The sequence below is a fragment of the Beta vulgaris genome, chromosome 8 (assembly GCF_026745355.1).
Source record: "Beta vulgaris subsp. vulgaris cultivar EL10 chromosome 8, EL10.2, whole genome shotgun sequence".
In the NCBI taxonomy this organism is placed as follows: Eukaryota; Viridiplantae; Streptophyta; class Magnoliopsida; order Caryophyllales; family Amaranthaceae; genus Beta; species Beta vulgaris.
The window spans coordinates 53,508,695-53,522,427 of record NC_079209.1 but is presented as its reverse complement, the minus strand read 5'-3'; the positions used below and the strand labels follow the sequence as shown (position 1 = coordinate 53,522,427).

The 13,733-nt window shown below is 35.2% G+C and overlaps 2 protein-coding genes across 2 annotated transcripts; both read left to right on the top strand.

Moving 5' to 3' along the window:
* The first annotated feature begins 3,649 nt into the window (after positions 1-3,649).
* LOC104901809 (60S ribosomal protein L39-3) lies at positions 3,650-4,780 on the top strand. Its single transcript, XM_010689427.4, has 3 exons — positions 3,650-3,800; positions 3,908-4,011; positions 4,552-4,780. The coding sequence occupies exons 1-3, from the start codon at positions 3,798-3,800 to the stop codon at positions 4,598-4,600; spliced, it is 156 nt and encodes a 51-aa protein (XP_010687729.1). The 5' UTR covers positions 3,650-3,797; the 3' UTR covers positions 4,601-4,780.
* Positions 4,781-5,835: 1,055 nt separating this feature from the next.
* On the top strand, positions 5,836-11,851 carry LOC104901808 (ATPase 8, plasma membrane-type). Its single transcript, XM_010689426.4, has 12 exons — positions 5,836-7,357; positions 7,539-7,658; positions 7,848-8,084; positions 8,198-8,512; positions 8,616-9,062; positions 9,157-9,279; positions 9,370-9,474; positions 9,566-9,875; positions 9,977-10,491; positions 10,593-10,949; positions 11,048-11,229; positions 11,547-11,851. Exons 1-12 carry the CDS (start codon positions 7,301-7,303, stop codon positions 11,641-11,643), a joined length of 2,865 nt encoding a protein of 954 aa, XP_010687728.2. The 5' UTR covers positions 5,836-7,300; the 3' UTR covers positions 11,644-11,851.
* Positions 11,852-13,733: the final 1,882 nt, after the last annotated feature.

The window sequence follows — 13,733 nt, the reverse complement described above, 5'->3', positions numbered from 1 at the left end:
ATTATCTCAAATAACTTTGATATATAGTTTTTTTTTTCCAAATAATCCCTAGATTGTCATCCTTATGGCAAATAATTTTAAATTTGTAATTTATCATTAAATATAATTGGAATTACAAACAGTGTTAGCTTGGTTTGTCTTTGGATGGATTTGGCACCATTTAAGAAGTTGTTTGATGACATTAAATTTGAAGAAGGTGGTCTGGCCCCATATTAGTGGTCTACTGCCAGAAATAAAATTCTTGAATTATGCATCAAAATTAATGTACATCCTTTTGGATAACCATCAACAACCTTCTTAAATGGCACCAAACCTATCTAAAGTCGAATCAATTGTAATTTCGTCATGTTTAATTACAAATTTAGGGTTATTCATGATAGTGGTAGTAATGTGGGGGTTATTTGGGAAAAAGGGCTATATGTTAGGGTTATCTAAGATAACATCTCTAATTTTTATTTTGTTACTTGAATCAAGTGTTTAGTGACACTCTGACACTCCCTTTTACTAATTTATAATAACGATCTAATAACAAATATAATAGAATCTAATAAATATAATAGAATCTAATAATAATCTTCTTTAAATGTACTACGAAATCAAAGGGGTAAATCTGGTACTTTTGGCAAACTTTGAATAGTTCCTTTATTAGTACAACTTTTCAATAGAGATATTTTGAGTAAGCATTAGAATTTTGAGGGAAAAGTTGGCTTTTTTTTTGTCTATTTAACATGTTGATGCACACGTTCTTTTCAGATAACTTTTTCGTGAATCTTATTTAATTTTTAAATTTTTCTGTGGCCTATAAACTATTGAATTCTCAGTTGTACCCCAACTTTTTAGAAGTTCTAAATGATACCCCTAAACTTTAAAACGTGTTTCAACTCTCAATGATACTTTCGTCGTTAACCAAAAGTTAGTATTTCTTTTAGTCATTTACGTAACAACAATGTTCAACGCTTTTATAAAAGTCCACCCTACTATATTGTCTATCTCTTATGCAAAACAAAAATTACTTATACATTTACAATTGTAAAAGAGTTCAATGAAAGTAATTCAACCAAATAACCAACTTTGTATGAAAATTTAAGTTTTTTTTTTGCCAATTTGGTATGTAAGAAAATTATGACACCAATAAGTAAATAAAATTAAATGATGGTCAATACACCTACATTTTTATTATTGGCTGGAATTTGGAAATGAAGTCACGAGGCCACAATTATTTATTGTTCCTTATTCATAATTATCTATAACAAACTTTTCAAGACGTTCTTAAGCCAGGAACAATTCCATGTGACGCCTTTGCTTGGATTATTTTATGCTATGTAATCTACATACACTAAAAAAATAGAAAAATGCATTAGGTAAGATTCGATCTCGAGATCACAAAAATAGATACTTGATGCTATTATTTCAAAGTAAAATATTTATATATTAATCTATACTAATATTTTTCAGTTTCGGGCTACTTCCCGAGTAATGGCGTTTTCATTTATTTATATTTCGCTTTGAAATGATAACACTAAATATGACTTGGTTTAGTGGTTAAAACTTTAATATATGAGCTTGAAGTCACAAGATCAAATTTTATATAATGCAGTTTTCAACTTTTTTTATTGTATGCGAATTATATGGATTCAAACATGGAGAGCGACACGTGGCACGTTCCTTGTCTAGGAATGCCTTTTAATATATTAGTATAGATATTAATAAATGAAAGGTATAATTACGCGGGACATAGCTCGGGCCTAAAAACTAGTTTAGGTATGAAATTTTGTGAAATCTTTCAAGGTAATCTAGCTTGTTGTACTGAGGTATCGTTTGGTTGCACTTGGGAAGTTGATCTTCCCTTGCTTTTTCACTTCCCATGAAATTTCACTTCCCATGAAATTTCACTTCCTAGGAAGTAAACAAAATTGTTTGGTAGACTATGGGAAGATGGAATTATGGGAAGTGGCACTTACCTAGGGGAGACTAGGTAAGCAACTTCCCCCACTGTGTGGGAAGTAGAACTTCCTAGGAAGTGCAAATTCCCATGATTTTGCCAACCAAACAACTTTATATACTTCTACTTCCTAGGAATTTGCACTTCCCATGATTTGTTTTGTCAACCAGACAAGGCCTGAACTTATCATGAAACTAGTTGCTAAAGATTTTTATTAACCGACTTAACTAGCTCCATCTTCAATTATTGTTTATAAAATTAATTAAGTCGTCTACATATAATGTTGTTTTTATAATAATAATAATGATAATAATAATAATAATAATAATAATAATAATAATAATAATAATAATAATAATAATAAAGAAATTGAACATTTTATATAACTTGTAATAAAAGAATGAAATTAAGTTTAATTTTATAAAAGAAACAGTTGAAGAAAATAAAGCATATAGTTGCATTTTGTGGAACAATTGATAAAGAGTCCAAAAATAAACTCATTTGCTAAACGTCGCCCTAGAATTTCATACTAACGCCCTGTATAAATACATAGATTTGTATTTGTGTATTCTTATACTCCCACCCTCCCACTCTCCCACTCTCCCACTCCCACTCTCTTTCACTCTCATCACCACTTTCCATCAACAAACATGTGCAAAAATCTCATACTCCGGCGAGAAGAAGAATTCCGGCGAGTATCTCCGGCGAGTATCTCCGGCGATAAGGTTAATTCCGGTGAGGAGCAGTGGTGATTTGCGCGGCAAGGACCTTCCTCCGGCGACACCTTTTCGAGTTCCGGCATCTCTGTTTTTCTCCCTTTTTCTGGACTTTTTTTTTTTTAAAAAAAATAGGGGGCGCCCACCAAGGACGCCCCACCACCGGTGGAGGCGTCCTTGGCAGGCGCTCCACCACATGGTGAGGCGCCTGCCAAGGACGCCTCCACCGGTGGTGGGGCGTCCTTGTGGGCGCCCCCTTATTTTTTTGAACTTTTTTTTAAAAAAAGAAGGGGAGGCGTCCTTGGTGGACGCCCCACCACCGGTGGCGGCGTCCTTGGCAGGCGCCTCACCATGTGGTGAGGCGCCTGCCAAGGACGCCGCCACCGGTGGTGGGGCGTCCACCAAGGACGCCTCCCCTTCTTAATTTCAAAAAAAAAAGGAGAAAAAACAGAGAGATTTTTATGAGTTTGCTTCCTGATTTTTCTCCCTGTTTATGAAAAAAAGCTACATTTGAACAGCCATAAATATCCTTCTAAAGTTTGCTTCATTTTTTACACTTCTGAATATTGCAGAATTGTCATGGTTGCATCTGTAAATCACATCTCTTGCACTAGCATTGATTTAATGGAACTAGATTCCTTTGGGTTGTATAAAACAGAGGGATCTAGTTCATTAAACAAATATATACGGCGTTCAATCAACAGGGAGAAAAAACAGAGAGATCAAAGGAAAAAATTAAAGGTGTCTGTCAGGATGTGGTGGTGGTGGCGGCAGCGGCGGTGGTGGTGTGGCAATGTGGAGGGAGTGGTGACTGGTGAGGGAGGGTAAAAAAAATCATCACTGCCTTAGGGGTTAAGGGGAGGAGAGAGAAAAAAAATACGAAGTATAAAAATACTGTATTTAGGGCGTTAGTAGGAAAATCTAGGGCGTCGTTTAGCAAAGCCCAATATAAAATAGGTGTTAGGTCCAACTGTCCAAGTCCAACACATGAAGTGCGAATCCAATAAGATGGAGCCCAGTAAATGGGGTTTTAGAAAAGTAAATCATTTGAAGTTTAGGGTTTCATTTTCCATTTAGATTTAGGGTTCCTCCGCCATTTCATCGTAGCAGAACCACAACCAGAACCAGAACCAGCAAAGATGGTATTTTCTCTCTCCTCCCATCCATCATCTGCAACTGCTCATTATTGATAATTGTTGATTGATTATTAATGGAAAGTTTAAGTTGTTTTTTTACTTAATTTTGTTAGCCTTCACACAAGTCGTTCATGATCAAGAAGAAGTTGGCCAAGAAGATGAGGCAAAATAGGCCCATCCCTTACTGGATTCGCATGAGGACTGACAACACCATCAGGTATTTTACTATGTTCATTTTGATTATTTTTTTAAAAATTTGAATGGATCGAATTCACAGCAACTCATTGCTCTGCACATAAACATATATATACTCAATTTTCATTTAATACACTAGCTCCGTTTCATAATATTCGCTACACTTTTGATTGCGTGAAGTTTCATTGCTACACTTTCTTTTTGCCATTGCCTAGGAGTCTCTGAATTGAGAAGGGTAGCGAGCAATATAAAACGGAGGAAGTAGTTAGTTTTCATTTGATGTACTTCCTCATTTTCCATTTAGTTATTACCCTTCTAAAATTACGGTGATAAGACAGAGATAGAGGGAAGTTATTAGAAAATATCACAACTAAATTGAAATTGAGAAAGTAGTCCGTTTTTGTATATAATCAATTTTATGATTATAGTTAGTTTCATATTATATTGACGATTTCTTTTCTAATATAGTTAGTTTGGTTCATAATAAATGATTGTGAACCCAGTTCATTGAAGATGTTTTGATTATTTGAACTCAATTGTGGCGTTATGATGTCTTCTATAGGTACAATGCAAAGCGTAGGCACTGGCGTCGCACCAAGCTCGGCTTCTGAGGTGGATGCTCCTTTGCTCAGGGCTCGTGCCTTACCTATCTTTTTTTTTTTTTGGATTTTAGATTTAAGAATTTTTGGTAATTGAAGTTTTGTGGAGCTTCGACAATTTTCTGTTGATGAGATGTTATTCTTGCTTAATGGAGTATTTCTATGAGATTACGATCAACTTTTAAGTTTCAATGCTGATACGTTTTGTAACTTTAGGGCCTGTTCTCTTTGGTTTAAAACCTGCTGAATTGAATAGTGATATGTTTGAGTAAAAATATTGTCTAGAGTTGAATTGAACTGAATTGAAAATAAGTTGGGGAGAACAAAAAGCAAACATTATTAATCTTTTTATTGTGAAGTAATTACATAGTAGTGTTTTGTTCAATTTTCCTCGTCTTTTTATTTGTAATCCTGTTTGGCTTTGTCTAACTCCTATCCGCTACCAAAAAAGTATTGCCGAACAAGGCCTTGGAAATGGAATGTATTTGGAGGTTCTTGGCTATGGGGGATTGGGTGATATCAGAAAAGCAAAAGAGGATGAGGGTGGTTTTTCTGTTGGTATAAATTTTACAGTTTGTTTGGTAGAAAGGATTTGGAAGGAAAAGAAAGGAAGTGGAAGGAAATTTATTACTTTCCAATGTTTGGTTTATTAAAAAAAGAAATTAAGTGAAAGGAAATGGGAGGAATTGGAAGGAAATACTCTTTAATAAAATTTCACTCTCTTTTCCTCCCAAAAGCGGGGGAATGCGAAAGGAAAGAGAAAATTTATACCAAACAAGAAAATTTAAGGTTTTTTTCCTTTCTCTTCCATTCTTTTCTTTTCTCTTCCCTTCCTTTCTCTTCCCTTTCTTTCCTTTACTAAAAATGAACCAAACACACTGTTAAGGATGAGTGATTTTCAGCTGATAATGAAACTCATACTGTTTGTTTCAAAGAACTTAAGATCAGTGGCAAACCTTTGATGCTTGACACTTGAGTCTAATAGAGTTTGGTTTTTGTGATCATAATGTCATCTCTATAACAATACTCTGATTTCGATTAAAACTCGGATTTGTTTTGTATCGTACAAGTTATAACTCATCTCTATAACAATACTTTGTTTTCACTAAAAAGAGTAAAAACTCAGTTTTTATCTTTGTTAGGACTCTGTATATATGTATTAAGAATATAATTGTTATTCGTAGTACATATCATATATAGAGTCCTAACAATTTTGTATCGTATAACTAGAGTCGAGAGGTTTGTGTGAGTATGAATATATGATAGACAACTTTGAAGATAATAGATGAATGAACAATGAAGTCCTTTTTTTGGGATTCTTTTACTTCAGTTCCACCAAATTATATTATGATACACATGGAAATTAAATCACAAGGTTATAGTACTACCTCCAATTTTTTAATATGTACCATTTCCTTTTTATCTTACGATTACCTTTAAAATGCCTAGTGGTAATTGTATGATTACCTTTTCTTAAGGAAGGTTATTATACCACTACCATTAATATGTGGGTCGATTTCTTTAGATACAATTATTAAAGAACGGATAAATTAATTATTATATTTTAGTCAATCTTTTCTCTTGTTCAATGTACGAATATCTCTTTGGTTCACTTTGGGCTTCTTTTGATGGAATGTTTTCGAGTCTGGCGAACCTTTTTAGGAAATTCAGTTGTATTCGAATTATCAATAATAAGTTCCTTCTTCATCAGGAACGGCAATAAAAATCTTGACTAGAGTGTGCAATGACATTAATAAAAAACATGATATCTTATTGTATCTAAAAATTTCATTGAATGTTCATGAAAACATGAATTGGCATACAATAATTTTTTTATTTATTTTATTTGACAATCTCAAAGCATTACTCCAAAGATATGAGATCGAAATATTGAAAATATTAAGTATATGAGAAAAGTTATGCTTATTTATTTGATAATATCATGTAATTGATAATCAAATCCCAATATTCCGAAATATATTGTAATAGCTTTTACAAAAATATTGTCTATAGTTCTGTTTATTATTACATTGGACCATTTAATTCCAATTGTTTTTTTTTTTTGACAGTAATTCCAATTGTTCATAAGTCACACAAATATCAAAAATCACTCATGTGTCACAAATCATACATTGATAATTATTTTAAAAAGAAGTAATTATAGTTATATATAAAAAAATAAGTGGGATATAAGGGGAAAACAAAGTTAATAAAACTCTTAAAATAAACAAAATTTCAAATGTTAGTTATCTTCACCCGCCATTGACATACCACCCATTTTGGGAACCCACTTATGTTTGAACGTTAGGTATCCCTCAAAATCAGGTAACACCAACAAAAATAACGGATTTCACTTCAAAAAATTGTTGTCCTCCAAAATTTAAGGGATTACAATTCAATTCTCTTCCTCCCTTCTTTTTCTCCTTAACTCATGTATAAGAGAATTTGCCATTCTCATCCCAATTTTTGCCCTCTCCTTTCCATTCCATTCATAGGACTTTGCTTGTTTTCGCTTCGACAACGAAATCCGAATCTTCCTCCATTGACGAACTAGCCTGCTTATTGGAGAAAAGGGGATTGAAAAAGACCAAAAAAATTTACAAAAAAGTTGAAAAATATAAGTGTGATATATTGGTTTTAATAATTTCTTCCTCATATTTGATTGAAGAGAGGGAAGATTCTCTCTCTTCCTAGCAACTGTGATCCATCCCAATGGGCTCTAGTGGAGATATCTCTCTAGAGCAAATAAAGAACGAGAATGTCGATCTTGTAAGTAGATTATGTTGCTATTAGCTGAACTTGTTAAATGCTTTGATCATGTACAAAAAGAAATGAAAATCATGGCAGTGAAAGATCATATATAGAGATTGTACTCAATACATTTATCGAAATAAAATTCCTTTGTTACTTTGTTTCCAGTCTTATATATTTTGACTCGAAATTTGTGTAGGAGCAAATCCCTGTGGACGAAGTCTTCAAGCAGCTGAGATGTAGCAAAGATGGTTTAAGCTCCGCCGAGGGAGAAAAAAGGCTCAAAATCTTTGGCCCCAACAAACTTGAGGAGAAGAAGGCAAGAAATATATTATGAATGCTTGTATATCATGATGCTCTGTGTTATGTTTTAGTAGCTTATCGTCCATATTCGTTTTATTATAAGGCTTGTAGGCTACATTAGGAGGAAAATGAATGTTAGTTGAAATGAAGAAAAGAAAAGAATAGTTATTGATTAATAATGTGATACATTATTATGATTGTATAGGAGAGCAAGTTCCTCAAATTTTTGGGGTTCATGTGGAATCCTCTATCATGGGTTATGGAAGCAGCTGCTGTCATGGCTATTGTTTTAGCTAATGGAGGAGGCAGACCTCCAGATTGGCAAGACTTTGTTGGAATTGTTGTTTTGCTTATAATTAACTCGACGATTAGCTTCATTGAAGAAAATAATGCTGGAAATGCTGCAGCCTCTCTCATGGCTAATCTTGCTCCCAAAACCAAGGTACTTAAATTATGTGCCATTGTATTGTAATATGTTATACTCTTATTTAGGATTCTAGTATTTCTCTGTTAATATTTCTTTTTGCTTTTTGATAACAATAATTGTATGTTTAGGTGATTAGAGATGGGAAATGGGGGGAGGAAGATGCATCTATTTTGGTACCTGGAGATGTAATCAGCATCAAGTTGGGAGATATAATCCCAGCAGATGCGCGTCTCTTGGAAGGGGATCCCCTTAAGGTGGATCAGGCTGCACTTACTGGCGAATCCTTACCGGTCACCAAGTACCCTGGCAATGAAGTCTTCTCTGGTTCTACTTGCAAACAAGGTGAAATCAAGGCAGTTGTCATTGCTACTGGTGTCCACACCTTCTTTGGCAAGGCTGCTCACTTGGTGGACAGCACCAACCAAGTTGGCCACTTTCAAAAGGTTTACCTTATATATATTCCGAGTATTTTCCATGAAATGTATAATTTCTTTTTTATACTTAAATGCTGAAGTTATTTTTATCTGATTATTATTGAATGAACAGGTTTTGACATCCATTGGTAACTTCTGCATTATCTCCATTGTTGTTGGTATGGTGATTGAGATAATAGTGATGTTTCCTATCCAACATAGGAGGTATAGGGAAGGAATTGACAATCTGTTAGTTCTCCTGATCGGTGGGATTCCAATCGCCATGCCAACAGTGTTGTCAGTGACGATGGCTATTGGTTCTCATCGACTATCCCAACAGGGTGCCATCACCAAGAGGATGACAGCCATCGAGGAAATGGCTGGTATGGATGTCCTCTGCAGTGACAAGACGGGTACCCTCACCCTTAATAAGTTGACAGTTGACAAGGCCCTTATTGAGGTGTTCACCAAGGATGTAGATAGGGACAACCTGGTATTGTTAGGTGCACGTGCTTCTAGGGTTGAAAATCAGGATGCCATTGATGCTTGCATTGTTGGGATGTTGAGCGATCCTAAAGAGGTATTTGTTGTATGCTTTCCTGTTGTTATAGGTGAACTGAATCATTTAACTTTTAACTTTTCCTGAATCACTCGCTCTCGCTATTGCCTTGTAGGCAAGAGCAGGAATTGAAGAGATACATTTCTTGCCATTCAATCCTGTGGAGAAGCGCACTGCCATCACCTACATTGACTCAAACGGAAACTGGTATAGAGTTAGCAAAGGTGCTCCTGAACAGGTAGGTAACAAACAGGACAAATGATAGGGTAATGGATGGCATTGCAAATTTACAAGATGTCCTTACTTCTTATATCTGTTCTTTCTCCAGATCATTGAGCTTTGCGATCTTAAGGGTGAGATAATGAAAAAGGCTCATGCCGTGATTGATAGTTATGCTGATCGTGGACTTAGATCTTTGGCTGTTGCTAGACAGGTAAAGAACCATAGTCCATATATAAGTATTAGTTGTGCATATTAGTATTATTGACGTTATTTTGAATTACAACAATGCCATCTTGTCTTAGAGTGTTCCAGAGAAAACTAAGGAGAGTGCAGGCAGCCCGTGGGAGTTTGTGGGTCTCTTGCCACTTTTCGATCCTCCTAGGCATGACAGTGCAGAGACTATTCGTCGGGCACTTGATCTTGGTGTCAACGTTAAGATGATCACTGGTGACCAACTTGCTATTGGAAAAGAGACTGGTCGTAGGCTTGGGATGGGCACCAATATGTATCCTTCTTCTACCCTTCTAGGACAAAACATGGACGAGTCCATTGCTTCCATCCCCGTTGAAGAGCTTATCGAACAGGCTGATGGTTTTGCTGGAGTCTTCCCTGGTATAACAGCAACATATCCTCATACCTTTTTTATTTTTCTCAAAATGTGAAATCCATGAATAACTGATAAGTATTACTTCAATTGAATAAATTATATGCAGAGCACAAGTATGAGATTGTAAAGAAGCTACAAGAAAGAAATCATATTTGTGGTATGACTGGAGATGGTGTGAACGATGCACCTGCCCTGAAGAAGGCAGACATTGGTATTGCGGTGGATGATGCGACAGATGCAGCAAGAAGTGCATCAGATATTGTATTGACCGAACCAGGGCTAAGCGTAATAGTGAGTGCTGTTTTGACTAGCAGGGCAATTTTCCAGAGGATGAAGAACTACACTATCTATGCGGTATCAATCACTATTCGTATAGTGTTTGGGTTTCTATTAGTTGTCCTCATATGGCAATATGACTTCCCTCCATTCATGGTCTTGATCATCGCCGTCCTTAATGATGGTACCATCATGACAATCTCTAAAGACAGAGTGAAGCCCTCGCCTGTTCCTGATTCCTGGAAACTCAATGAGATTTTTGTCACCGGAATCATTCTTGGCAGTTACATGGCTCTAACTACCGCTCTTTTTTTCTTCCTGGCACATGACACTAATATATTTACAGTGAGTATAAATCAAAATCATTAGATTAACTAGCTAGTTCAGTTTAGAACAAATTTTCCTATATGAATTACTCTATATAATCTGGCTATGTTATTTTACAGGATATTTTTGGTGTAAGATCAATCAAGTCCAACGTTGATGAACTCACAGCAGCCTTGTACCTTCAAGTGAGTATCATAAGTCAAGCACTCATATTTGTAACTCGATCAAGGAGTTGGTCCTTTGTAGAACGCCCTGGTATTCTTCTGGTGGTTGCCTTCCTTGCTGCTCAACTAGTGGCTACACTTATTGCTGTATACGCCAAGTGGAATTTTGCTAGGGTGACCGGCATTGGATGGGGATGGGCTGGAGTGATTTGGCTTTACAGTGTTGTCACTTACATTCCCCTTGACATCCTCAAAATTATAGCGCGTTATGCCTTAACCGGACAAGCATGGGACAACATGATTCAGAATAAGGTAACAAACCTTAAAATCCCTACACAAGCCAACTCTATAACCATATATAACCTACCTAGTCCTAAAGCCTTAAATTCAAGTTAATTCCATGTTTGTAGACTGCTTTTACTACAAAGAGGGATTACGGAAAGGGGGAAAGAGAGGCTCAGTGGGCTGTGGCTCAACGCACCCTCCACGGCCTCCAAACCCCCGCAAACGATGCCTTGCACAACGAAACCAACAACTACAAGGAGTTGTCTGAAATAGCTGAGCAGGCCAAAAAACGTGCTGAAATGGCAAGGTATAGTTAGACTAGTAGGTTCTTTTGTACTAGTTTCCTACTTAGCTAGCTAGATGCCATTAATTATAAGGCAAACTAAAAGGCTTACTTATGTTTCTTCTCTATGCATTTGAGATCTATCTTAGCTTAATTAGCATGAAAAACATTCTTATTCCATTTCTTGATATTGTACTCCCTTATGACAAACGTTAAAAATAAAATGATCAACTTCGCGAATGCCATCAGAACGCAACTCCAACGATCTTATGAGTTTAGTAGTAGCTAGATTTGGAAATGGTTTGAGCAAATATTTGATGTAGTTAAATTTAAGAGTGCAGGCTGCAGGAAATGCACACTTTAAAAGGACATGTTGAGTCGGTGGTAAAGAACAAAGGACTGGATATTGATACAATCCAGCAAAGCTACACAGTCTAAAATGAAGCTAATTTCGAGTTCAATAATTCAAGCAGAGGAATATGAATGGAAATGGAGGGCAAACCATTTTTTTTAGCACTCATTGCTATCTTCTTAGGATTAACTACTACTAACTAAATTGCATACCATAGCCCATAGGGTTGTATTGAACCCCAAAGCATTTTGTTTCTTATAATCAAGGGAGAAATGAGTGATACCTTATAATATATGGAATGAAAAACTTATTTCTCCACATAAATCTCACCTATATATACAAAAGTTTCATTTAACAAATAAAGATGTCATACTCTTATATGGTAAATTCATCTCACCAAAATAAGAGAAAAAAAAGAGCTACTCGTAATTATAATCATCAAAATTTTGCCATTTCGCAATTATACATACCATCTGAACGTTAATGTGATCAAATGTTATTCATTTACAAACAAAGAAACATGATGTTTTGTTTTGAACTACTAAATTGGCAAGTAAGATTGCAACATATGCTTTATTTGTGACGAAAATTGCATACAGATTGTGTTAAAAATCCATAATTGATGTTGAGGCTATGTATTCAACCAACGTAATGAGCTCATTCGGACTAAGGCTTTGTTGTTGTAATAGTTGTAATAAGCTAAGTGTGCTACTTCAATGTACCTGTCTGTTTTGTGCACCATTCGATGCCAATAGAAAAGGCAAGGCGTTATCTTGTTTCCATGAAGTTTGACTTACTTGTACTGTGATCATCAACAGCATATCACATATACTGTTTGGACAATTGGAGTTCCACACATAACATGTTACATTAACGAAAAAGAAATATTAATAGAACGTGTTCAACTAATATCATTATCAGTTCGTCACAAAAAGAAATGCTTTGAAACCCGAAGGTGTCATTTTGACAATTATTAGTGCTCTTTACTCAAATGACGGAGATTGCTACATCTACTCATTGGATAGACTGTCCATTCGAAATAGACAATTAAAAAATTATTAATTCTGTTGAGTTGGATTGTACTGGTTATTCTATCTCTGATGGGTAGATTACCCGATGGGTAGACAAAATTTCTCCCCTGAGATGATAATAGTAATAATGGAGCATTGGAATTTAGAGAACTAATGACTTGTATCCATGTCTTGGAGTTTCCAGACTTGAAAGCAAAGATTAGGAAACATCCCATATTAAGCGTGAATCAGCGTGCAATCTCTGATGGCGTGCATTTAATTCTCATCTTTTCCTTGACACCTTGAACACAAAGGTTTTGTAGACGACAAAAAAAAAGTGAAATATGAGTCTTGGCAATGTTGCGCTTTTATGAGTCTTGGCAATGTTGCGCTTTTTCAACTCCATGCAAATAAGGTCTTAACTCTTCAGAAGCGTTGATTATATTGATCTTTTAGATTGCTAATTCTTTGGTGGTTGATTTTTTTGAATTACAATTTATATTAAAGTAAAAACGATTGTAAGACAATATAGCTATTAGAGCTTGACCAAATAGAATTCCACTATAATTTAACTATGATAGTAATGGACCGAATATGACAATATAGCGTAGTCTTAATTTCTTTGCTGAATTATGCAACCTTTTTTGAGAGAGTATATCATTCTTACATAATTTTGAGAAGTTATTTTTGTATTGGACCATTAGATGGCATACAAAAATCCAATCTTGACTGTAAATTTGTACAACAAACCATCAATAAATTCAATAAATTGTATCTTTGCAACAAACCATCAATAAACTGCATCTTTGCAACAAACCATACCACCAAACTTTAAACTCTCACAAAGGGAGACTAACAAATCAAACTCCAAACTCTAAACTCTCACTAGGGGAGACAAAGAATTCAATAATTGAGTAGAAAACACTCCAATGGAGAGAGAAAAGAACTTTTATTAATAAAAAAAAACTAGAAAAATAAAAGCATAAGAAGTAGAAGTCAGAACTTACCACTATAGAAAAGGATGATGGCAATTCCAAAATCGTTAAAGAAAGACTAGGGTTTATAAGGAGAAAAAGAGAAGCGGATTTACTAGGATTTTCAAGAATGATTTAGTTAAAATTTCATTACCCCATGTAATGCTCCTAAAAACTTCAGATTATATATAT